The sequence below is a fragment of the Megalops cyprinoides genome, chromosome 9 (genome assembly GCF_013368585.1).
Source record: "Megalops cyprinoides isolate fMegCyp1 chromosome 9, fMegCyp1.pri, whole genome shotgun sequence".
Lineage (NCBI taxonomy): Eukaryota > Metazoa > Chordata > Actinopteri > Elopiformes > Megalopidae > Megalops > Megalops cyprinoides.
Genome location: NC_050591.1, coordinates 12,835,474 through 12,861,578, shown reverse-complemented (window position 1 = coordinate 12,861,578; position 26,105 = coordinate 12,835,474). Strand labels below are relative to the sequence as shown.

The window sequence follows — 26,105 nt, the reverse complement described above, 5'->3', positions numbered from 1 at the left end:
TTTTGAAGCCTTTTTCTGTGTACTGGCTTTTTATGGAAAGCAGTTTTGAAGTAATGTTTAATTTAAGTGGTATTTTGGATAATGTTTAAAAAGAATGCAAAATAATAAAACTTAATATTCTTAAAATGAACTGTGTTGTTTTTTTCCAGCTGTATTCATATTTATTCTACTGGAGTCTATTTTAGTATTGAAGTACGTACAGAGTATTTTTTATCAAATCATACAGAGAGTATCTGGGAATTTTTCTGCAAAAAAGACCAAAAAACTGAAATTGCCTTTCAATGTGATTCAGAAATAAGACCCAATTCCATACATCTCATCTGTAACCTGAAATACTGGTCTCAGGATAGTGAGTGATTGAGCCAATTAATCAGTCTTGTATTGATTTGTTACACCTTTTTTACACACTGAATGGCCATCCAAGTACCAACCTAGTTTTTTTTTTTTTTAAACATCCACACATTTTGCAGAGAACATCCAAATCATTTCATGAAGTACATTTGCACTCTGAAACAGCATACCCCTTTTCTGTAATTGTTTTTTGTTTTATTGATTGCCACCACACTAAAAGAAATGACAGGCATCTTATGCTCCCCTCACTTCAGTTCTAAAACATTTATAGTTATTTATAGCTGTCACCATCATCACCAATACCAATAATATTGCATTGTCCATAATATATAGACCGAGACTACTCAAAACAAGGCAATGGCTTTCAGTTGCATTGTTTTCGCATTTCACCCGCATGCGTTTTTCTTAAGAACTGGAAAGGAAGGAAAAACACAACGTTTGGAATCAATTGTCCTGGTACGCTGGGTATTGTTTTCGTTCAAGTGAAGTTATTGTATGTTAATCAACACATGGTAATACATATCGTATTCTACTATGTCAGTAGGCTGACAGTGGTATGTGCACAGTGTCTTATACAGTAAAACAACAACAACAAAACACCTTGCTAGTCATAACACACCTCGGTTAGAAAAGATCGATTGCTAATCGATTGTAGCTGAACAGTTTCAGGCATTAAAAAACAATTTTGGCAACATTTGAACTCTAAATGTTGACATAGGTTATTGGTATAAAATCAACAGTGACAACGACCGTCGAACAATAATACCCCGGACATAACGCGGGCCATTTCTATTGTGTGCCGATGCTAGAACGTGCTCACACGTACAGTAATGCTGAGTGGTGTGGGATGTAAGTTAAATAGGCAGCCCGTGTTCCGGCTGTTGGAGGCACGCATAGCAGCAGCAGCTATGCGTCTTCGCGCAGCTATTGAGGTCTTTTCGAATGCGCCGCCCAGAGCAGAGAGAACCGGAGAAATACTGTACAACATCTCAATGACAAAATCCTGTTGTAATGAGGCCATCCAACGCCGCCGTCGCTAAAAAGGTAATAATTTAGGATGCTTCGGGTCGCGCGTCGATTGAGATTTAAGATGTCATTGTGTTCGAGCGAGGTTTTTAATACGAGCCTGAATGTGAGATGGAAAGGGAAATTTTATCAAGGTTAAAGGCAAATCTCGCACGGCTGTAGTCGCAGTTTATACGAATCACGTCGTTCATTCATTTTGTATTACATGTTTTTTTCTGCTGGAGATACTATGAAGAATTTGTAGAGGTAAGAGAATTTTAGGTAAAAATATCAGAGAAGTGTTTGATCTTCCCTTATCAGCAAGTCTGCAAAGACAGCAAACATACGGTCTTTCAGTGCGTGATATTTTGTATGGTTGGGAAAAATGTTGCGGCTATTTCTGAAAGCTGGCTGAAGATGTTGTTCATGTTATGCACGATGTGTTGTCCATGGAAAATATATGGTGCCAGTGTATTTCGTAATTAATCGATGGTGGTGTTGTTTTTCTCGTTTTACTGGCATAACAACCACGTATTTGCTGCCGTACCATAACCGAACCCTTTCGACAGTTAATAAAATCGATTATGATTGGCATTATGACCAAGGGTATCATAAACCAAATTTTACGCGATGGTAGTATAGAACAAGATGCAATGGATGCCTATTATATTTGGTTATACGTTTGTTCAGCTAGGCCCACTCGGAGCAATGGAGAATGCCGTTAAAATTCCTGCTTGCATTCGGCATTCAGTTGGCTTCTATTCAGAGCTCTGACTGAATACACATGTGTGATTTAGATTTTTAAGATACCCTTAAAGACAATTCAAGTTATTAGGCTACTGTCCGTAGTATTTCAGATAGACAATAAGACCGCATCTCCACTCGCTACTATCTACTATTTTTGCCACTGTCTCGACTAAGCTGTAATTATACATTTTACGATTTCATAATGACAGTTTGATATATTCTAACTGAAGAAACATGCCAGAAATATTCAGCTTAAAGAAAGAGAAATTTTACTAGATAGGAAATAGTGTTGTTGGGTTACATTAGGTAGAAATTAACTTATGTAGGGCAGCCAGAGCAACTTCATGTAATGTAAGAAGAAATTTTAACAATTTTAACAAAATTTGAAGGAAAATTGATTCTTATGATTATTATTATTAATGTAACCTCCAATGTATTCCCTTTATTTGATCTAAAAATTTGCTCACAGTCCATTTTTTGTCTCCAGGTGGCAGCTGTGAACACTTACTGTGTGGCTATGCTGACTGAAGCCTCTTGGTGATGGATTCAAGTGATATTTCAGACCCTAATTAGATGCAGTAACTTGGGTTTTGTGATAACGATGATCCCACTGCTGCCAGAAGAAATTGCACAGAAACTGAATAGCAGGAGGTGAGGAAGAGCCGCCATTGTTCTGATTTTGTATTTGATCGGTTTGGACCATGGAGAATATGGGGCGAGCGTCTGGCTAGCCTTCTCCTGCCCACTGAACCTGGCCCTGAGAGGCTACTGAAATGCTCCAGCAAAACAACAATAACAACTACTCGTGCCTGGAGAGAGCTTTCGGCAGTGGGGGGGTCCTCCAGGAGCGGGAGAGGGGTGGCCTCCCATTTGCCCGGCTGCTGGAGATGGGCTCTTTCCCTGAGATCGGGGATGTGAGCCAGCGGCCCTCCATCAGGGGCTTTAGGGCCTGGGCGCTGAGCAGTGTGTGCGCGAGAAGCCGGAGGTGGGCCGCCTTACCGCCGGCAAACACCGGGCCCTATAACCGGGGTACCAACGGAACTACGCCCTGCCAGACGAATGGTGTGGCTTGCAGCCTGCGCCCACAGAAGGGCAGGTTGGCTCATGGGCCCGCTGGAGTTGGCATGGGGCTTCAGCTCGATGCAGGCGCCTGGAGCAGGAGCTCAGGGAGCAGGCAGAGTGGCCTGGGAGCGCTGGTCACGGTGGCAACCCTGAAGGCCTCGGAGAGGGGCGGGCAAACACAGACCCAGTGCTTCCTCCTGCAGGCGAAGGGGCACAGTTACCTGTGCGCACCCGGAAGACGCAAGGCAGCTGCGCTTGGCCTGACCCCAGATACGCCCACCGGTCTGAAGGTGGGGGACACAGAGACAGGGGATGCCTCTGAAAAGCGCCACACCAGCGCGAAGGGAAGCGAACAAAGGGAGAGAGCAGCCACGGGGGTCTCGAGGGTCAAGCTGAAGTCTGTCCGAAAATGGCGGACATCCTGCGGGGCCGCTTCTCCCCCCGAGGAGCGAGCCCCCGGGGACTCCAAGGAGAACGAGCTTCCTGCGCTGGAGGGAAGCCAGGAAGATAGGGCCGAGCGGGACCCCTGGACCTCACGACAGGATGTACAGGCTAAACAAAGGGAGAACCAAATCACAGACGCGTCGAGACCTGCCCCTATGAAGATCTGCGCGGAGTGCCGGGGCCTGAGAGAGGCACCCGCAATAAGTCAGAAGAGAACAGATCGGGATCAAGATGAGTTGAGTGGGGGTGTGGTGGAAAAAGAGGTGACCTCACTCGAGCCCGGCCCCTGTGTCTGTCGCCTGCCGCCAGACCTCGCTGACCCAGATGGTGACCGGAGGAAGCCAAGTATTGAAGACTTGCAGGGAGGAGTCCAGCCCAGATCATCCGCACAGAAGGTCAGCCGGTTTCAGGACCTGCTGGGGGACAAAAGCCCCCGCCTGGGTGCTGGCAGTGAAGGTGAGGCCACAGGAGCAGTGAGGAGCACAGCTGATCTGGTGTCAGACCTCATAGCGGACACCCACGAGTGTTGTGAGGAAAATACTGAGTCTGGAGCAATAGGGGACAAAAATACAACTCTTGATCAAGATTCTCAAGGCTGCAGGACCAGTGGTAGAGCAGACAGTGTGTGGCATGGGGGTGCTGAGGAGTCGCAGTCTGAGTGGGCCAGTGCTGACGTCCCAGTAGGGCACAGCTGTGAGGAGGACGCATCAGCCCAGCCAGACTGCTGGCCCTGTACAGCAGACCAATGGGAAGACCTTGCCAAAGGGGACTGCAGTACTCTTGTTGTGTCAGGCAGTGATTGTACTAAGGTGGAGAATCTATGTAATGGCATCCCAGAAGAGATCACAGGGAGAGAGCTGGAAAGAGTCCAGACTGTCAGTGTGGCAGAGGTGGCACCCCATGGAGTGGACCACAAAGCCATTACTGGGGATCACCCTGCTGAGGATAAGAGCGATTCCTTAGAGCATGAAACAGGGCCAGAACAGACTGAGGAGACCAGGCCTTTGGACAGCCACAGTGGCAAGGAGACAAGGAGCGGGGGCCTCCGCGGGGGTCCGAACGGGGCAGAGGAGCCAGGCACGACAGCCTCGGCGTCTGCCCCGAATGAAGAGGGAGGCCGGAGGAGGGAGGCTGATGACGAGGACCTGATCTGGCAGCCTGGTAATTCCCTCTCACGAGGCCCTGACTCTGATGCTGCCTCCGCCGCTCACGCGCTGCGTAATCCGGCCCCCCCGGGTGCCATGGCAACGGCCCATTCAGCCCAGGGCAGGCGGCAGTCTGGAGGAGGGACGCCTGCGTTGTTGGAGGAGCAGCAGCAGCAGCAGCAGCAGCAGGACTGGCGCGGGGGCATGGTGGCCAGCGGCGAGGGGTGCCTTGACGTGCAGCAGGAAGGGGACGATGACTTTGGGCTCTTTGTGCAGGCAGGGGAGCAGTCCTCCTGGGACGACGGCTTCACTGATTTCCACCAAGTGCCTTGTGGGAAAAGCGAGAGTATCGGTAAGTCCCACTTCTACTCGTGAATGTGGCTAATTCTCTGTTTTATATTTTATAATTTAGGAGGAGACATTTTATATGTTGATTCCTCCCCTTAAAGATGGCACAGATGGCAGTAAAATAATTTTGTTGCCCTTACCTTCTGATCATAGGTGAAATTTTCTATGAACCTCACCAGGACAAAGACAAAACAATGACTTCAAGTCAAGCCAAACACTGTCTATTAAACATTTATGCAATGTTTTCCTAAACACTGTATAAACACTTGCAAAGACAGTTTTTAAAGGATCAGTCAGATTCAAGAAGAGTTGACTCTGTGAAAATTTTCAGGGCACTGTCAGCAGAGGGAGGAATGCAAAGTTAAACAGACAATTAGGATAAACTCCCGAGTTGTTCCTCAGCAAGTGAAGGAACTCAATTAGTGCGAAATATCAACCGGCGTGTATGAGGCCAAATGAAACAACAGCTCCTGCAAATCAAACGCTTGCTCCAGTTAATAAGATTATATACTTATTGCTGATGCAAAGGATTAAAGAACCTACCAATCCTGAGTGTGCTACAGAAAGGAAGTTTACTGTTAGAGTAGGGCTGCATGTCATGGCAAGATATACTGAAAAGCAGTGGTTCAACGTAAACAATTACATTTCCTGTCTGCAAATTTCCACATTAACAAAGATCAGTAATGCAAATTGTATTAATATGTTTCCTACATTTCAAGTGATACATGCGATCGTATGTAGTGTTTTCATGCAGGTGCACAGACTCTGCAGTCCCACTGCCCCTCTTATTAATCAGCCTCATTTACACTGTCTGGTCTGATGTTAATGCGTTTCTTATTGGCTCTCTCCTCGCCCACACCCATGTGGCAGTATTAATTATTGAAATAGCTGCCGGACTCATTACTTTTGTGCCGTCAGCTCGGGCTGTAAGCCTGTGTTAGTGCTAGGCTCGGGTGTAGGAACAGGAGCACTAATACAGCCCTGCAGGGGAGTGAGTTGGAGAGGGTCGCTCACAGTCCTCCCAGACTTGAGCGTATCCCATCATCCCCCTTTTTTCATGTGCGTCAGAATAAAATGAGAATCCCTGCGTAATACTCTGCACAAAAAACCCTAATGTTACATTTTCATTCAGGTCTGAAACCTTAATCCTCAACCCTTCAGTTCTAATCACACAGCTAAGAGAACTCCACAGTGGGGGGGAAAGTGTATGCCAGAGAGGACTTTGTATTATGCCACAACTGTAAGAGCCTTTGACTCTGAAGGTAAACTACCAGGCAATTTAGCAACTAACTGTCCTTCAGAGAGCTATGTAACCTCAAAAGCTGTAATATTGTGCACATACGTGTGGTATGCCGCTGGTACCCAGTTAGGAAACTGGACTCTTGGTCAAGATTGGTGGTTCAAATCCTGGAACACAGTCAAAGTATGCTCAGAGTGTATAACCTAAATAATAGCGGTTCAGCCAACTGACGGGCTGACAAATGTAGGCCGCCACAAATAAGGATGTCTGATAAATGAATAATGTGGCAGCAGCTGACTGCTTACACTCTAGGAGTATTGCACACAGACAGTGAATGGAGAAGCACAGGGAGGCTAGTGGGGCCAGGCTTACAATGAAAATAGCTGCATACCACAAACAGCATGGGCAGAGCAAATGTAAAGCTCTGCACTGTCAAATTATTCTTTTCTCACCACAGTCACTGCCTGGAAGTGGGATAGATTCATACTACAATATGAATTTCATTTTTTGTTTATGCTAACTATGTAAAAAGCAGTTTCATTTTCCTGAATACCTACAATTACAGTCTAAGAGCATAATATCCATTCCCTGTAATTTTCACAAAAGGTTGGATATTTCTCACAACACCATGCCCTCATGGGGTGAAGGTGAAACCTATGCTGGGTACACACAACACCCTGTTCATGACAAGTATGACAGCACCAGCACTGAGGTTTCAGATTAAAATACCTCAGATTTCAGATCTCTTAATTCCTTTTTATTAGTCTACAGTGTCCTTAGATAAAAACATCAGTTTGTGTGTACATTGTATAGGTATGCGTGTTCAGTGAAAGTAATGGTAATTTTTAAATAAAATGCTTCCAGTATTTTTTTCTGGAAATGTTTGACGTCTGCCTCCTGTCTTCAACAGCACTTGCAGACTCATTCAGCGAGAGTGAACCTGCTGTTTGGACGTCCATTAGGCCAGAGAGCCCTTTCTACCAATCGGGGAGCGTCTGGACTGCCTTCACAGAAGATGGTGATGTTGCACTCCACCCAGGACAGGAAGGGAGGCAGCAAACACAACCAGGTGGACAGTGGTGGCCCCAGAAAGCTGTGGAGGAGTTGAAGGAGACACTGCCCATGGCTCTAGATGTGGTAGGCTGCTTTCAAGGGCTCAGAAACAATGGCCTCATCTGGTCATTAAATGAGTTGATGGTCGCCATTTTATCAAAACATATAAGAAAGAAATGTATCACTCAAATTTGTTGTCTCAACAAGTTGTCTGCTTCATTTCAAACTTCTGAACAATTTTATAAAAGTTTTGTCCAGGTGTATATAGTTCATGGTGCTTGCTTGCTTGGACAAATTGTTGGCTTCAGGGATGAGAAGGGTACTTCAACTTACATCCCTGTGGGGGCGCTCCAGAGCTTATTGCACCTTCTTGCTCTGCTTTTTTGATTGTGCACACAGCCGATGCTGTGGACCGTCTGAATTGGCATGATGTTCAGGGCAGCACTGGGGAACATTCCAGAGTATCCTCACGTCTTTTTTCCTTAAAGGAAGTCCAGGAAGTAAACAGCGAGGAGTGTGTATATGTTTGGTTTTGCTGTGTGAAAGTGTGAAATGAGCAAAAAATGTGTTGCAATAGGGAGAAAAACTTTGGGAGCAAAAGAAATGGAATCACAGTGTGGGAAAGTTGATGACATTAGATTGAAATAGAGGTTACATAGAACAATATGGACAGAAAAAAGCTGATTACCTAAAAGTAAAATATGCCAGGTCTCTCATGACATGCACAAGTAGAGCACTCTGAACCGCTTTTGTTAGGAACACCGCTACACGCCAGTTTTATTGGACCTGTACAGGTAGTGCCACAGCGTATGGAAATGATACAAGTGTACCGTTACTCTGGCTGTCTTTTTTTAGCATCCGTACTAGAAAAGGCTCAAAAAGAAGTGTCTTTTCAACATGTTTCCATAGTGTGTATGTGTCTGGTTTGAAAGGAAATTTCTGCATATTCATAATTTACACAGTGTCTGTCTGTCCTCCTTTCTTGTGTGCTTCCAGCCCAGCGTGTTCCAGAAGGCCTTCCCTGTCGCGGCCCCGTCCTGTCCCGTCCCAAGTCAAGTCCCAACTCTGAGACAGCACCTGCAGGGCCTCTCAGGTGATGGCACTGCTGCTGGAAATAATGGGTAAGAGGAGCAAGGGGCAGCTCTTCACATTTACATATGACCCGATTCCTCAAATGCACTTCCTTCACATTAACATCTCGAAAAGTTAACACTTAAAATTCCAGTGACAAAATATTTCTGATCGTGAAAATCTGTGAGAATCTGCTGCCAGTTCTTTTCTTGAACATCAGTGGTGAAATAGTGTAATCAGCCAGTGGGCTTTCTGCAGATGACATGTTAGTTTGACGATAGCAGTGACGGAACCATTCTCCAGTCTCCATTTCTGACTCATTGCCTGCAATACAGTAACGGCGGGTTAGGGGGCACACATTCCATCTGAGAGAGACTGCACAATTACCAGTAGAAGAGACAGCCGGTCGGAAATGCTCTTGGATTGTTTATCTTACACTGCCATCTAGGGGCTGAAATGGAGACCTGCAAGTTGGCAGTTCGAACGGAATGATGGCGGAGCCCTCACAATAGCCCAACTGTCTGAGCTCAGGGGCTTAGAGAAGGGGCATAAAAATGAATGTTTTATGCATCAGATGCTTGTTGACTTAACGCAAGCGTGGGCTCATTTGACAGCTCCAGGCTGGCAGGAAAGCATAGCCGATCGCGTTTAATGAGGCAGCCGCAAATCCACCCATTCACATCACTGTGCAATGCTTGTTTGGGACAGGAGGTTATTGGACGGGCTCCAGGACGTGAACAAAATGATTGGTCTGAAGTGTAAGTGGGCGGAGTCCCACTCCCAGAAACTCCTCCTCCACTGTCTGCATTTGGACACATTCAACAAGGTAAGTGATTGTGCGGTTTTGGGGAGGTAATCGTGCTTTTTGAGTTGATAAATGTCACATGTCTGAAGGCTGCTATTTCTGTTTCATTTAGCCATACCTATTTCATCTTATTGTTATTAATATTGTCAGAATTGTTCATTTCGTGCTTTACTGATATCCAGGGCAACTGTAAAGTATATTTTAGATATAGTCAATACGAATCTGCCAGGTAGTAACAAGGCAAACTTTCCAAAAAACGGGATTATAGGGATATGATGACAATATGTTATCAGTATATTACTTGCAGAGCTTCGATTACACAGCAGGATGGGTGGTGGGTGAGGTTGGCAGTTTTGAAAGAGCCATGTGTAGTATTGTGTAGTTGGGCCTTTTAGTTTATGTACAGTACACAACAGGAGTGTACCGTTTCCTTTGTCTTTACTTGATAACTTGTTGGAACCCACATCAGAATCTAATCTCTCCTCAGTGTTGTCTATGACTCCGTCTGCCATCTAAACTCTCCATAGTGTGCCCTCTGTTGGTGTGATATGTGTACTGCAGGATATTCACACCCGCTTTAAACTGTCAAAATAGCCCCGCCTTAGTGTATAATGTGCAATGCAACGTGGCTATATGACTTTACTTGATGAGGGTTTTCAATGCCAGCATTGGTACCTCAGTCCAAATGACAAGATGTCAACCACTGGATTATGAGGGGATTGCTTTACAAATTGTAAATCTAATGCCCACCTGTTAAAAATTATTTGTGACAATTAAAGTATAATGGATATTCCAACAGTATAATGATTACTTTTCTGTAATCATTACACTACTGCTTTTGTACCTTTGGGCAAAGTACTTAATCCAGGATTGCCCCAGTCAATATTTAGATGTATAAATAATATGTAAATTGTAACCTATGTAAATTGCTCTGGATGACAGTGTCTGATAAGCAACTAAATGTAATGATAAAGATGTTCCAAAAGCAGGCCACATTATTATTGTTTCCTTTGGTTTGGTTTAAGTCACAAGGTAATAGGTTTGAGTTTAGGGGAATAAATCACTACTGAAAGCAGTGATGTAACTGTAATCTGGAGCTGTTCTCGCGTGTGTCGAACATTGTTGTTGAGTGTTCACCCTCTCATCACCCCAGGATCATGTGATTGGCTTCAGACTGGCCAATGACAGTCCCTCTCTGGGCCTCCCTTCATTCAGCCAACAAACTCCCCCAATGGATAATGGGAAGATGAGGTTATCTTATGACATGAACAAAAACGTCCTGGCATAGCCTAGCCACCTGTCCCGACTCTCCAACGAATTCTGCCTGCCCCTGCTACTGAACCCTCCCCCCTCCCCCCGCTTCGTCTGGGACGTGATCCACTCTACAGGAAAGGAGGACCACAGGGTCTTGGGAGGTTCAGGACTCAAGACACCTGCTTTAGAGGGACTCTCCCTGCGGAGGACAGGACTCTGCCTGCTTTTCCAGCCCTTGAAACCCCGCTGTCCTACTTTTTCAAAGAAAATGGAACTTTTTTGAGGACAGTAGAACACTATATCCTTCAAAAGCCATGCAAGTGGTCTGAGTTGTGTCAGGTATCTCAGCAGAAATGGGACTACTTTGTGGCTTTCACCCCTCTGAGAAGCTGTGTATGTGTGAGCATCTTCGCTTGCTCCTGTACGCTTCAGAGATGTATGTTACTGAGGAGCTGTGGTGGACATCTTTTCCTCTTCCATACGCAGATCCACACACACACACACACACACACACACACACACACACACGCCTCCCACAATCATGTGATTTGTGATTCGGCTAAATAGAACATTGAAAGGATTCCGTTTGCAGTTACTTTTTTTTTCACCCAACTCTGAACAACTTTGAAGGAGCACAGGGTTAGTCTGATAAAGCCCCTTGACAACAAGGAGTTGCTGCATAGCTTTCTTGATTTTTGACACACCATTTTGTAGTAGCATTGATGATGTTTGTGTGAGTGGCCAATCTGGCACATTGGGTCCCTTTGCAATCACGTGCTTGTGTGGAGGCTTTTCCTATGAGAACTTGTATCAAAAGGAGACTTATTTGAAATATTTATGTCTCTGTAAGACCACATTTACTTTTACATCTAGAAAATCTCACCCGAAGAATAAGTCTGTATTAGATCAATACAGACCATGAATTTACAGCCCTGGTCATATAGGGCCACATGTGTCTCTATCACTATTTGATTCAGACACATTCAAGCAGAGAGGACAGCGAGTGACCCGACCCCAGCCTACTTCAGAGCTTTATGCAGAGCAATTTAGAAAGAGATTATGCTGACAAAAGCACAGCTCTTTTGCGGTCAATTGAAGCCTGTGTAAGTCTCACAATAGTGCCGCTGTTTTCTCGAGGTGAAGAGCTTTGAACTAATTGATGCTGAGTGTACCATGAGCTGGAAAGTTTCCCAAACATAAAGAATCTCTACTGAATCTTTGTTACTCATTTGATTGAGCCAATTTAACCTCTCCTTGTACTTCTGAGTTTATTTGTGATTTAAAGCCAGCTGATAAAACCCATTGATTAAAATCCACTGATAGAAGCCCTCTAAGCCAGTACTTGGGTACCCCCCTGCAGATCTTATACTTTATCAGTCTTCAGCGTAGTTTACTTGATGGTTCCTTTTTCGTGTTTGAATTCCCAAAATGCAACTGAAGTGATATGCCAACTGCAGATTGAAATGCAAAATGTAGGTCATTTGTATAAAATATGAGCAGTGTAAAATGTATATTTTCTGAACGATGAAGTAAAATGTCACATTTGAAAATCAAGCTGTGAACTCATTGATTGATGTAATAAAGAAATTGTTCCCAAAGATGTCCTGTGATTCTTTTTTTTCTCACAGATGGGGTGGGGTGGGGATGGGGGGGGGGGGGGGGCAGGGGGTCTGAGAAACTCAGCAGGAGCATTAACCTGTCTGTCAGCCTGAACTGCTGACTTTGCACGTTTATCTATAAGATGAACCTTTGCACACAACAGTTCATTTTGAACTGTTTCAGTTGCAGAAATACGCCCTTTAACTGTTGATGTGATTGTCTGTCAACAAATAAAAAAAATTGGCTCTTCACCAGTGTCTTTGTTTTAGAATTCCTTTAACGTACAAGTTTTTAAATGTAATATACTCATTTTTGGTCTCCAGTTTGGTCCACCTGCCTAATTTATCACTCACTCAGAGAAATTGTGCATCTTAAAGCACACTTTGCCATATATATAAAATCTCATAATGTTGATTTGACACACAACTGTGTTAGTTTATTAGTGTGCGAGCAGATGCTCAAACTGGGGTGTTCCAAACTTAGTTGCTATATGAGAACCAGCAAACACAGGTAATTGGAGGTAACCTACCAATTAGGCCTGAAATGAACAGTGGGGCGGTGGGGCGTACACCAGTGTAATGCAAATACGCAACAGAATTCTACTAAAAATGTCTTTTACACAATCACCTGTAAACTCATTAGGAATGAAACATGTATGAGTCATACTTAACGTATTCAGATCAAATTGGATTCACCTCCCTTTTAAATGCGTTTCTTTGTTGTACGCTTCACTACAAAATAGGCAATTGCATTAAAAGTGACAACACAGCACTACATTTAAACTTTTAAGAGTTACGTTAGACATATCAGAATCAATCCGACACAGAAAACAGACTTTAAAATTCTATTCTATTGTATCTAAAATTCATTTTTAGATACAATATTCACCAGGTACAAAAAAAAAATCACAGGCTGACTTTACAGTAAAATATGATAACCTCCCAAGAATTAAGTGTGAAATCTCATGATTTACAACAAATTGAATTCAAATACAGGTATCTAGGAGGTCCATTTAAAACCTTTCAGATTTGCGTCAGACTACGGCCATATGCACTGGCACAGTTGCAGAGCCAAGTCCTCGGGTGTTCATTTGTATCTTATACGAAAGGGCTATGAATAACTGCACGTTTTCATCACGTGCAAAACTTACTCATCTAATTAGCTACCATCTTTAATTCTAATAATCTAATTAACATTTGTCCCGGTTTTGATCTTCGCTTCGCTGGCCCCAGTCTTTCTCCTAGGCTCTCAGGACTTTTCCTGTTTCTTGTCCTCTCCTAAATAATTGTCCTAACAATTTATAACTGTGGTGCTGTGGTTATCTTCCATACAAAAAAGTAATTGGTTCTGGTGGTTTTGTAGAGAACCTATATCGTTTCGGATTCTGTATTCATATCATGCCTCACAACCAAACTTCAGGAGAGCTGAAAAAGTACCAAAAAAGTAAATTGGTCAGTGGCAGCGAAAAGGTTAATGCCGAACTGCTGAGTCAGAGGGCTATTGTCCTGTTTTTGCAAGATAACGGACATTTTTGCTCACAGAGAAATGCGCTTTGTCCTCATATGACCTTTGTGCAGAGGATCGGCTTGAAAAAAAGAACATTACCAATGCTCCGAGTCAGAACTAAATATAAACATTTTCTACTGTTGTATGCCCCGTAGAAGCATGTGACTAGACTCTCGCACGCCCAATCACATGAAATACTCTAACCGCCTTCAACAGTTAGAGACAACATTAAAATAAATGAAATCTTTATGACTATGAATTGCCAATTTTATGACACGCCAGCATCAGGATATGGCTGTAGGAGGCTAATGGTTGAACGTGCATGTCAGAATCTGATCTGAAATTTGTCATAAAAGTTGCATGGCCAATTTTGTCAATGCTGAAAATAATACAGTTCCCAAATAGGCCAACTCTTTCATTTAACCGAAAATTGGGTCGTATTGAGACTTCACGAAGCAATGCTTACGCTACTCTGGGAGGTGGTGAATTTTGATACATTCATTTTGTTGCCCCGCCGACGTGGAAACATGTAAAAATATTTATCAAATACGGAATGACATGAGCATTTTTCAATTTACAGCTCTTGACAAGTTCACCCATTAGGAATGGCTGATCGGCTTTTACAACTAGCCAAATATTCGGGTTAACTGTTTTCCTATCGCAAGAAAATGATTTTCTGAAACTGAATTTATTCACAAAACAGTCCCGGATCTATTTCCTGCATAGCTTCTAGCAGTGGGTGGAGGAAACAAGAAGGTGGAGTTGGTGTGGAAGACTTAGGCAGTTAGAAACAGAGGAGGAAATAATAAAAAAAACAAAACAAAAATTCATTTGTCTTGCAGGGAGAGGGTGAGCGGAGAGGGGGGAAATGTCTCCGTTTTACAAATCGTGGGCTCTGCTTGCAGTTTTCATCCTGTTTTATATAACGTACCTATTGCTTGGAGCGCTTGTTTTCTCCACCATTGAGAGACCAGAAGAGGAGCGACTACGGAGTGAACTCAGCTCTCTTAAAGCGCAGTTTCTTAACCAGAGCTGCGTCAATTTAACATCACTGGAAAACTTTCTGGAAAAAGTTTTAAGTGCCAACAAGTATGGGGTGTCGATGCTTTATAATGCCTCCGGAAACTCAAACTGGGACTTGGCTTCATCTTTGTTCTTCGCCAACACTTTGGTAACGACAGTAGGTAAGTTAGTCTGCTTTTCTTTGTTCTACTTTCCGTTTTGTCGTTTCGCATAGAAGTGTTAATGCACAGCGCGCTTCATCGTGGAAATATTGGATGTAAAAACAAACTAATAAAATAAAAATTTATTTAGACTTCAGTGTGTGGATACGACTAATCATGCTGCTGAATTTTTTTGTCAAAATAATATCCCTTGTAGTGGAAAAGCAAAAGAAATCAGATCTATCTCCTGTTTTATTATTTTACATTTTACCGGTGGAGCCGGACATTATGTAGACATGCGAGGACGTCAGATGAGTCAGGAATATTGAATTTGCACGCCAAAAGTAGCCTGCTTTCAGCGTTTATAGAATGGTGAAGGAGTATATATGCTTATGGGTTTGGGAAAATGCGTATTTTTACTTGTAAATAACTCAGTGAAGGCGTACCATTGAGTAAGGTCTTTGTTGAAACAGGTATTGCATGGCGAATGGTGGTGACACTATTACGTCAAAACCTTTTGACAGTTCTGCATCTTTCTGACAATTATTCTTGTCTTTGTTGAGTCTGGCAGTGTTCAGTAAGGGAAATAAGCCACGTAGCAGACCCATTCATATAAATCATCCACAAAAAACCGTTTTCTAGGGAAATTGATTTTGTATTGCTTAATTTGCACATTTAGTTCTGGCGGCAGGGGGGAAGCACCAAACTCGATTATACGAGGATAGGGTAACCAAATTTGTATTAAACCATGTCTCTTGTGAAATCGTAGCACTGGCACTGACTCAAGCAGCTTCTTATTTACTGACATTATGAAAACCATGTGTGCTCTGTTTGTGGGTCACATATATTTACCCTCAAGGCATATTACATCTAAGGTAATTGTATGGAAGAATCCTGAGGAATTGAAGGACATTAAACACACATGAGGGAGTGGCTTTGGACTTGAGACCAGAGAGGACATGACAGCCTTAAAAACACGACTCTTGTTGTCAATAAGCTTCACCACTAGGGTTAGATAGATGACTTATTAACACTGGTTGGTTATTTGGGTTTGAGTAAGGGGGACCAACCAGGCAGGAAAGGTCATGAATTTGCACACATTAAAGTCATGCCAAGAACTGGTGCCTGCTACCTCTCCCTTTCAGCAATGCAGAAATGGTCTACAGTCCTGTCCTTTGTATGACTGTTTTAGCCACATTAGGACTGCTGTTGTACAATAAGACATCTTGCAAGTCATGTTGAATATTCTAACATACAAGTGCAAAGAATGCATGGACAGGTCATAGGTCAAGAACAATATAGAGTGAGCTGGGGTGCAAGCTTTGGTGACCCCAACATTCTCAAATTGCAGGCCTTTACCATTTTCACAGGTGTTACTTTTTTCATAATTATGAGAATGAAAAGTAGTGCTTAGAGGACCCAAAATGCAAGCGTGTTGGTGTGACTCACTCGTATCATTGGGTGGGTTGTTTGCCTGTCCTCAGGTACTTTTTTCACCGTAATAATTGCGTGTGATTTGCCTGTGGACCTGGCTTAGTTCCACCCACTGTACACTTTCAGTTCAGCTGTCATGGGGTTTACTGCTTTCTCTCTGTTCCCCATATGGGGAAATTTGAAAAGAGGGCAAGCTAATAGAGTGATGGAAACGTGACCATAGCTGTGAGCACTTAATGCATGTTTAGAGAACTGCCCATGTATGAATTTTCTTGTATCCTGAAACTTTTATTTCTTTCTTTTTTAATTGCATTGTCTGTTTTGCCATTTTCCCATGCAGAGTGTGTGATGTAATGCATTGGAATGTAATTGCATTTGATGTTTTCACAAAAAGGTTTGTGATAGCTTTGTGATAGCTGTTCCTTTGTGGCCCTTGCATAAACTATGAATCCCTTGGGCAAATGTTCCACTGCTGGTCTGTATCAACAGTGAAATAAAATGAACAAAACAATCACTTCATGTTACTGACTGTGTGTAAAAAATTAACACCTTGATCTAAGGCTGAAGTTATCTGCTGTATATACCAAAAATGGCCTCAGCCGGAAATGCAGAAAGACAGGCTTCATTGTAAACATAGATCTACATCAAACACCTGTTTATCAGCTTAACTGCTGCAAATGTGACCTGGCAGAGAGGCAGAGGAAGTTCAGATTATTTACATATTGCAGAGATGTCTCTCGGGTCAAAATGAAAGATGCCTCATTCAGATATGCGGTTGCAGTGTCTGTTGGTGGTGTTTGACATGTTTTCTACTTTCTGTCCTCATTGCATTAGACAATTTATCTGCTTTTTTAGGTGACATTTCACAGACCTCAATCCATCTATGCCACTTGGTAACATTTTATGGCTATGTCAGGGTCTTTTAGCTGGTTTTACTGAATAAAATTTCTTTTAAGTCATGTTTTGTTTTGCTGAGTTATGAAGTTATTGTTTGTAGTGACTTGACAGTTCTGTGTTAACTTGCATGGAAGTGCTAATACCAGCTCTATTATTAGTTTGAAGAGTGCAGGTGAAGTGCCTCAAGGCAAGGGTACAACAACATAGGCAACTGAAACCATGTCTATGATGACGACAATGTCATTTTTTTGTCATCAGGATTGTGTCCACTTTAAAGATTGGGATTTGTGTCCACTAAAAAATGAAAACGCAGAACTGATATGTGAATGTTACATTTTCTCAATTAGTACAGGGCTAAAGACTGGCTTTAATATTCTGTGCTGTTTTTTTCTGAATCATAACAAGGTTGCTCAGCGCCTTTGAAGTGATGCACAGTGTAGCCTTTGTTCAGTGCTGAGGCCTCCCTCAGACTGTAATGGTCAACTGCTTCAGTGCACCACTGTGGCTGCATAATGGCATCCTTTCACTTCCTTTTACGTGGTAGAAACTGGTGCCTTACCAAGTTTCTGAATTCACCAGCAGCCCGAGTTTCTTTCAGTTTTACTGAAATGCAGGGAAATAATGCTTCTGAACACTGAACATTACTGTCCTTCTGGTTCATAGTCCAAACAGGGGTGTAGTCCAAAGATATAAGGTTGCCATCTTAAAAAATGTGTCACTTTAAGCAAACTATATTTTAGAAGCAGAAAAGTTATGCTGCATATTGTTTAACTTGTAATAAGGAAACAACTAAGTTTACAATGTATGCTTTATGCATATTAATGCAGCACAGCCTACAATGTAGGCCTAGGCGTGATGTGTTATACCCTTCAAATTCAGTACCTAGTCAGTGAATTAGCAAAATCAAACGTGCAGTGCAAACTGAAATATTTTAAAGTGATCAGTTTGATCACAGAAAGGGACCAGTTGCTGCCATTTGCACAAATATCATGACTGTTCCCATCCCACAAAGACCCCCCCCCCCCCTTCCCTTATGTTTTCCCTCATGACTGCAGTCAGCCAGTTCTTTAATTAAAGAGAAGCCATGGCCAAGTGTTGAAGACATAATGTCCTCTTAATGTGTCTGTGAGGGAAAAATGCTATTTCAGGTTCATGTACCTTCCTCATTGGTGGTATTTGTTGTAAGTTGTTGTAAGTAAGGGGCGGCAGCGTAGAGCAGGACTCTACTGGAGCACTGCTGATGTACCCTTGGGCAAGGTGCTTAACCCAGAATTGCCTCAGTAAATGTCCAGCTGTATAAATTGATAAAATTGTAAACTATAAGTCGCTCTGGATAAGAGCGTCAGCTAAATGACAATAATGTGATGTAAAGTAATGTAAGTTATAATAGGTGCAGGTGTAATCGTTTGCTCGGTCTTCCTGTCCCCCACCTTCAGGCTACGGTCACACCACGCCCCTGTCAGACACAGGCAAGGCCTTCTCCATCATCTACGCCCTGCTGGGCGTCCCCTTCACCATGCTGGTGCTGACGGCCTGCGTCCAGAGGCTGATGCACCTGCTCACCTACAGGCCCGTGGGCCTGTGCCAGCGGTGGGCGGGCTGGGAGCCAAGGACGGCCAGCACGGTCCACTTCGTGGTGCTGCTGCTGGCGGTGGTGCTGTGCTTTTTCGTGGTGCCCGCTTTGATCTTCAGCACCATCGAGGGCGCCTGGTCCTTCCTGGATGCCTTCTACTTCTGTTTTATCTCCCTCTGCACCATCGGCCTGGGAGACTACGTGCCCGGGGAGCAGCGCGGGCAGAGGCTGCGACCCCTCTACAAGATCTCCGTCATGGGTGAGAGAAGGGTGTGGGGGGGGGGGGGGGGGGGGCATGAAGGAAGGGGTGTATTGCTTTACTTGACTTTGCATTACACAGTTTGTGAGTCACATGTCCATTGTGGTACATTATGTTACATTGCAGTGTATCGGCTTACATGGAAATCACTCTCCAGCTCTTTTTCTGGGCAGCAATATGGAATTGTGGTGAAGACACTGGACCCATATTTGCCTAGGCTGTAAAGATGTAAGGTCTTACAATGAAGGCTTGAATGAAAATGGGAACAAGAAGTAAAAACGGCTGGGACGGTTTTGCTATAACATGAATTCAGACATCAGACCTCATAAAATCTGTAAAAAAATAGTGTTTGTGAGCATGTCCCTGTTATTTTTTGTGTTTTGAAACAATTTCATTGAATTTCCCTTTTATTACGTGCTCAAAAGCTGATACTTGATGCTCTGACCTTTAGCATAGCATTGAGGTAGGAGCTGTCTGACTTATACCATCGCTTACCATGACACCATGGCTAATGTTAGCCAGAGGGGCGGTGTGTAGGCAAGTGCCACATGCTGATTGGTTGTCTGGCACAAACAGCACTTTGATGCAGTTTCACACCTCTTGTAAGAGACCTCTGAGAAAAACACAAGGTGCTGTCAGAGTCACAGACCCAATTTTTTGTTGTAATGTTTTTTTCCTCTATGCCATGAGATTAAGGCAAAAGTATTTAAAAAAGAAAATGCACTTGAATCTAGTGATCCCCAGTTTTACGTCTTTAAGATACAGACTGCACAGGAGTGTAAAATCCTAGATGGGATTCTGTGTTGTTCTGGTAAGTTTAGCTTGTTAATGAGTAGTGCATTGCCAACTGAAGATGTCAACAGCCTGTTTCATTCAAATGGAAGTGGCTGAACATATGAGTCAAGTCCTTACCCAAAGTGGTTACAGCATGACGTCTGCTGAACAAATAATGGAAACTATTATGCATGGAGTTCATTTGCACAGGAGACGCACCCGTATGAGTCCTACTGAGATTCAACATTGCAGATAATCGGCCCCTGATTACCTATGTGCGGATTGACCTATTTTCAAGTGAACTTCGACAATGGCACTATTTCTAGACATGAACAGTTTATCAACAAAAAATAGAGATAAATGATATCTTAAAATGATTTGTGATGTGCCTGGTTATGATAAGGGAGGAGGAGGGCACTATTACACATTGTGTGGGTACTGACAGGCAACTTGGCTGAGAGCGATGATGATGAGGAGGGCCTAACCCCACAGCAGCATGTTTAGCATGAAGCCGTCTTCACCTCCCCAGTTAGGTGGAATAGCAAATGAAGTGCACCTTGAATAATTGACTGAAAAATACACTTAGGCATAAGTGAAATGGAGGATAACTCCAGGAGACACACCGACATGGTGGATTGCTAGCTATGTTGTTGTAATATAAGATACTTTTACAGAATGTTTTCAGCTAGTAAAAGAAGTTACAACAGTTAAATGGTACATGTTTGTGTTTGTGAACTGCCGTTACAGCTGGTTATCTTAAACAGTAGTCCATCAGTACAGTTATCATTAAATCTAAAAGAACAATCCATCAATCAATAGTGTATATGGCATATATATAAAGAAGGGTGTTCTTTATATATACTGTATGCCGCATACACTATATATCAGTGTGCACTAGATGTCACTAACTAGCGGGATAGGTTTGAATATGCTTTTTTTACAAGTTCTCTTTTTACTAAAGTTCTACAACTTGAATGGTTACATGTATTAAACAATTAAGCTTCCAGCATTGCCCCCCTTCCCTCCCCATACCCATATAACTGTTGGGTCACATGCAGACCCAGTGGGAAGTGAGAGCACATTCTTTATCTGCTTCCTGATTGAAGCGGCACTACCATCATGTATCAGTTATTAGAATCACGCATCCTGTTAGCTAATGAGTAACTCACTTATGCGAGGAATGCATACTTTCCTTTTTGTTGTTGCTGTTCTAAATAACCCTTTCCATGTCCCCTAGTGGTAAGCTTGTGTGATTCAGTCATTGCCAGCCTTTTGCCAGTGTTTCAGGGTGCAATGCTGGATTTACAGGCGGACTCATTGGGCTATTTAGGTCAGATCAGTACAGATTGACCTATAGTAATGGTCGCTTACTGAGGGCAAGGGGAAGCAAGGATTTTTGGCAATCACAGCAAGGCAAGCCGCTTTGTATTGGGAATTCTGGTTTTAAGTAAAATATTGAGTTAATTAGATATTTAGATTATTGTTTATCAAAATCCTTTTGAATTTTATGAAAGACAGAGAGGCTCATGCATTTCCCATGTGATTAGAATGGCCAGATCATTTTGTAATTTTTCAAGGAAGCCAAACATTTTGGGATGCGATGATTTTGGGATTAACAACAAACTGTATAAGCACATATATAGCCTTGATAAAAACCAAGTTGTTCTCAGTTGTCCACAAAGGACTGGAAACGGTAACACTATAAGCTCTAAAAGGCTGCTCACACAGTGGATGGAGAAGCTGGCCAACACTTCTCACAAGAAGTGTAGAAGGACATTAAAAAAAAATTATATTGAAAGCCAAGAAAGGAACAAAAAAGATTAAAAAAGATAAAAAAAGCCTCCTGCTTTCCTCCTCCTGTCTTACAGTGTGCCCTTAATTAGACAGGTGTGGCTCATTAACCAGTGGCTGGTTGTCCACAAGTAAACCACACATATTGACTATCACAGTTAACAATTAAACAATTAACCTGTTCAGATGCAATTGATCAATGAGCTCAGTTATTTACAAGGTTGAAAGTGGAAACATCCTTAAACATTTAACAAGTTAAACAACTAACAATGGAACAACTAACAGCTTTGAGGATCAGGTGAAGTTTCTCCTTCACACAGTGGTTTGAAATGGAATATCAAGACCTTTCATTTCCTTCTTTCTGTGTTTAAGAGGTTATACTAGCACTCAATGGGTTCCCCATTATGGGTTTTACTATTTAAAGATGTAGAGGAAGTAAGAGTGCTTATTTGAAAAAGTACAAATGCTTAATGCAATGCAATACATACAGCTCTGGCATATTTTATCATTTTGTTTATATCTCTCATCAACTGTCTGTGAATGATACAGTGATTTGCAGAGGATTTATTTAAACCTTTTGCATTTTTGGTAGTAAGCTGAGCTAAATGCAGGTTAGCGTAGGTAGTCTAGCTTTTTGTACAAAGGAAACCATTGTTGTTGTTGCTCTTTTTCTTATTTTTTATTTTTTTGCTATTTTTGCAGCCCTTCTTAGAATCACCAATTATGAATAATACTAAAACAAACGAACTGTAACAAATAATACTCATCACAACAACCACAACAACACTTACATTTACACAAGTCTTGTGCAGCAGCACTGACAAATAAACTCTCACACAGCCAACAGTTGTTTTTCACAAATTCACGTGACACGGTGCACCACACTGAAGCAGGCACCACCTGAAGGGTGGATACTTTCACTGACATCTGGACAACTCACAGTTACCTGACAAGAGTCGGGGTGCCTGAGGGTTGAGACAGGGACACCCACCCCTTCCCTGTTGGAACAAAAGCAATGCTGTGAGCTTACACTCGTTGACTGATGTCACTACTGGGGTTGAACCCAGCTCAAAGGGCTCAGCATGTACTTGAGATAATTGCCTTACTGAAAGCCTCACTCAGGAGTCTTGACAGAAACTATTTTTGATCTTTTTTCTGACCATCAAATTTTCAGAAAGCTGTCTAACTTGAACCATGGCAATAAATTCCACTAATGGTTTCTTATTCCTATGTGTAACCTCCTTTCATACCTGATTGTGACACAGGTTTTTGATAAAATGGAAACCTGATGCAGCACCACATTTAAGGGATTATCATACCTCAATTTATATATCATCAATTAATGTTGTCTGTGTTTGTACCCCAGTTTCACAACTGAAATCTATTTTAACCCAGTTATAAAGGTGGATTTTTGCAGCATACTGAACACCACAGCATTTATTAAAAAGTGAATCACTGTTTATGACAGGATGTAATTATTTGTGTGTGTCTTTATGTGTCTGTCCTTCTACAGTCTACTTGTTTGTGGGACTGATGGCAATGTTCCTCGTCCTGCGTACCTTCCACAAACTGGCGGACCTGCAGGGGCTGACCGCTTTCTTCCAGCTGCCCCAGTGTGAGGAAGAGGAGGAGGACAAGGAGCCCATTGTGGAGACCGGCCCTGACGACCAGCCTGATACAGACAAGGCCGCCAGTAAGCCCCTGGAACCTGGCTCTCAGGTGTCCTACAACTCTATCAACAGATAGGGACCATCTACCTTCTCCACCAGGCATCTACTTAACCAGACGCGTCAAACCATGGCACAGTGATCACTGATCTCAATGCTAGTTATGCCAGCACAGGGATAAGTGATCATCACCCTGCATGGCCAGGAAACAGAGTCCTGTCACAGCAAGGCGACCCTGTCCAGCCAAGTAACTCAGTCCTACACCATTACAGAAAACCTGCACAGCCAGAACAGACTATCCCTCAACATCATGGAAAACCTACGTAGCCAGGACAGACAGTGTCTCAATATTGTGGCAAATGTACAAAACCAGGACAGACAATCACACACCAGCAGATCAACCCTGAGGAGCTGGACGTCCGAAGCGGCCTTGCACAACCATGACGAGCAATCCCATCAGAGCAAGGCAATCCTGCGCAGCCACGATGAATAGTCCGAATACAGCAAATCCACCTCACGCAGTCCAAGACAACCAGACACACTGCATCACTTCAACCCTGTGAGCACAGGGAAAACAAACACTGTTTGATACAAGACTTCTGCTTTTCTTCCAGTGCCTACAAAACAAAGAATGTGTCTGTTACAGTTGCACAGTTTGTTGTTATACCAGGCAAACCAAACATAACTGACCTACTGGTCTGTAGTATTTTAAAGTTAAACCTCTTAAATTATTGTCTTTAGAGGAATGTACATAAACTTGTTGCACAGAGTTTGTAGGCAATGCTTTTTCACCTCCAGCCACTTTTCACCTTCAGTGATCCAATCGATCAACTGTAAAAGACGGACATAAAGACATAAATCAGCCAATCATATGTGGCCCGGGGGCCATATGCAGTCCATCAAAGAGGGTTCATGTGGCCCTCGTTGCTTTGTACTAATGACACATGAATCTTAACCAAAAATAATACCACTGCTTTTCTTGGCTTGTAGTCGTAGTTCTGTATTATTTTTTAATGATATCTGACAGAATTTTTGCTTTGTCATTTACGTGCCATTTTATTGGTGCTCTGGGGCCTGCGACACAGTGCAATGTATCTGATCATTCCAACGACCATCCCGTTCAGTCACAAAAAAATGACTGAAAAAAAAAAATTAAAATAAATTGAAAAAATGAATTTGAAAAAAGAAATTTAACTGTATGTAGGTGCAACGTGCACTTTAAAATTGAACACCATTTCCTTTTTGTTTGGACGTGAACATCCAAATGAGCTTTGGTTCCCGTTGGATCATTTTGCATTAGAAAGAACATGTACAGCTATGATGAAGTTGTGTTATTAATGGTCTGAGTTCAGTGAAATGCTGAATTACGCTATGTTCCATGTTTGTGTTTTGAAGAGTTCTATTCTCATTGCTGTATGCTTCTAATTTACTTCAATGCACTGGATCCAGCCCGTTGCCTGAAGACAGATGCAGTTGAACAATTAATGATGGTCGTTTGCAGACACAAATGCTGTATTGTAATGTGATATGCAAATAAAATGTTGGCTTTGTTGCCTGTGGTTCTGTGACTTGAGGATTTGTGCTGAGAATGCTGCTGGACTGAAAGTTAGTGTATGAATACCAGAGAGGCCCTCCATTTCTAGGGAGGAAATATTTGTCACGCAAGTGCAAATATTTTTATTGTCAGCATGTCCAGAGCAGAGCCTATGGGAAGGTGCTCTATTGTAACATATGTCCTTGTCCTAGTAGTAGTGTTCAGCTATATCTGTTGGCAAAACTATTTGTTTTTGGTTTGAGCTGTGGATCTAGGCTTTTAGAACCTGTTTGATCATGTGTCAGATTTTGTAAAACATACAGATGAAAAACTTAAAAATGCAGTGTCACATGTATAAACTGTTGAAGTTGATTCATTTAAAGTTTTATTATGCTGTTAATGTCAACACACTTCCTCTGTTCAGTTACACAGCTTCTGGTATGAAAAGAGACATTATTACAGTTTTTTACAACCGTTTTCACACTTAGGTCAATACCATGGCCACTTTTTCAAACTCTTAACACTGTGTGCTTAACAACCAGTAGTTGCATTCTTGGGTCACTTTCTTTCACTGATAGCCCATAACTTACATATACAGCAGTAATAGTGGAGAAATCTCTTCAGCGACAACTACATCTATGTTTTGCCTATATACATGCAAATTTCAACGCAAATATGACCACTTACAAAAGTGGTAACAAGGCTGCAACAAAAAACTGAATAAACTTTCTGCTAAAATCAGAATAATCTGTCTTATTTCAAGCATATAGTTTCATTTATCTATCAAAATGCAGTATATTTCCATCTACAGTGATCTAAATTTCGTTAGGTTTTGAACTGAAAGTTAACTGTTTTGAACAGAGTATCTTAATGTCTGCAAAATTTGCTGTAGTTGTACAGAATTTTGCTGGTGGTGAACATTGACTGAGAGAGGTGTTCATGAATTTTTGAAGAAGTGGTGATTGCATTTTGTTCACATAGTCTACTGATATGGCGGATGTGTTAAGTGTTTTGAGAAAGTGGACATGGTATTGACACACGTGTGAAAATGATTGTAAAAAACTGTAACATGTAGTCTTTGTTAACACTCTTGCTTCTGGGAAAACACGCACATACCTTTTTGAGTCAGTCTGTGTCATGCGAAGTTGAACTACTATCATTTTTTAATAATTAGAACCAGGAGTCCGATTCAGTGTGGTAAGACCATTCTGTTGTGTAGTTACATGCAAGTAAGTTGCAAAACATGCTCGTTGTGCTCAAAGCACTAAGTTCATTTGTGAACTGTCTTCTACTGCCACCAGGTGACACGAGGGTGAATTTCAGCAGAATGTACTGGTCTACTTAACTGTTTCACAATAACCGATTTCCGTGCAAGTAAACGAG

The 26,105-nt window shown here is 42.5% G+C and overlaps 2 protein-coding genes across 2 annotated transcripts; both read left to right on the top strand.

The window, feature by feature from the left end:
- The first annotated feature begins 3,227 nt into the window (after nucleotides 1-3,227).
- Nucleotides 3,228-12,000, top strand: si:ch211-14c7.2. Its single transcript, XM_036535910.1, has 5 exons — nucleotides 3,228-5,106; nucleotides 7,253-7,479; nucleotides 8,392-8,516; nucleotides 9,175-9,292; nucleotides 10,425-12,000. The coding sequence occupies exons 1-5, from the start codon at nucleotides 3,228-3,230 to the stop codon at nucleotides 10,557-10,559; spliced, it is 2,484 nt and encodes an 827-aa protein (XP_036391803.1). The 3' UTR covers nucleotides 10,560-12,000.
- Nucleotides 12,001-14,398: 2,398 nt separating this feature from the next.
- Nucleotides 14,399-24,808, top strand: kcnk6 (potassium channel, subfamily K, member 6). Its single transcript, XM_036536680.1, has 3 exons — nucleotides 14,399-14,814; nucleotides 18,561-18,956; nucleotides 23,035-24,808. The coding sequence occupies exons 1-3, from the start codon at nucleotides 14,499-14,501 to the stop codon at nucleotides 23,265-23,267; spliced, it is 945 nt and encodes a 314-aa protein (XP_036392573.1). The 5' UTR covers nucleotides 14,399-14,498; the 3' UTR covers nucleotides 23,268-24,808.
- Nucleotides 24,809-26,105: the final 1,297 nt, after the last annotated feature.

Bases quoted from the DNA above. Each gene is read 5' to 3' on its own strand.
- si:ch211-14c7.2 (XM_036535910.1), top strand. From the start codon at position 3,228: ATGGGGCTTCAGCTCGATGCAGGCGCCTGGAGCAGGAGCTCAGGGAGC. The intron at 7,480-8,391 runs GTAGGCTGCTTT...GTGTGCTTCCAG, and splicing joins TGCCCATGGCTCTAGATGTG to CCCAGCGTGTTCCAGAAGGC. The intron at 8,517-9,174 runs GTAAGAGGAGCA...TGTTTGGGACAG, and splicing joins ACTGCTGCTGGAAATAATGG to GAGGTTATTGGACGGGCTCC.
- kcnk6 (XM_036536680.1), top strand. From the start codon at position 14,499: ATGTCTCCGTTTTACAAATCGTGGGCTCTGCTTGCAGTTTTCATCCTG. The intron at 14,815-18,560 runs GTAAGTTAGTCT...CCCCACCTTCAG, and splicing joins CACTTTGGTAACGACAGTAG to GCTACGGTCACACCACGCCC. The intron at 18,957-23,034 runs GTGAGAGAAGGG...GTCCTTCTACAG, and splicing joins CTACAAGATCTCCGTCATGG to TCTACTTGTTTGTGGGACTG.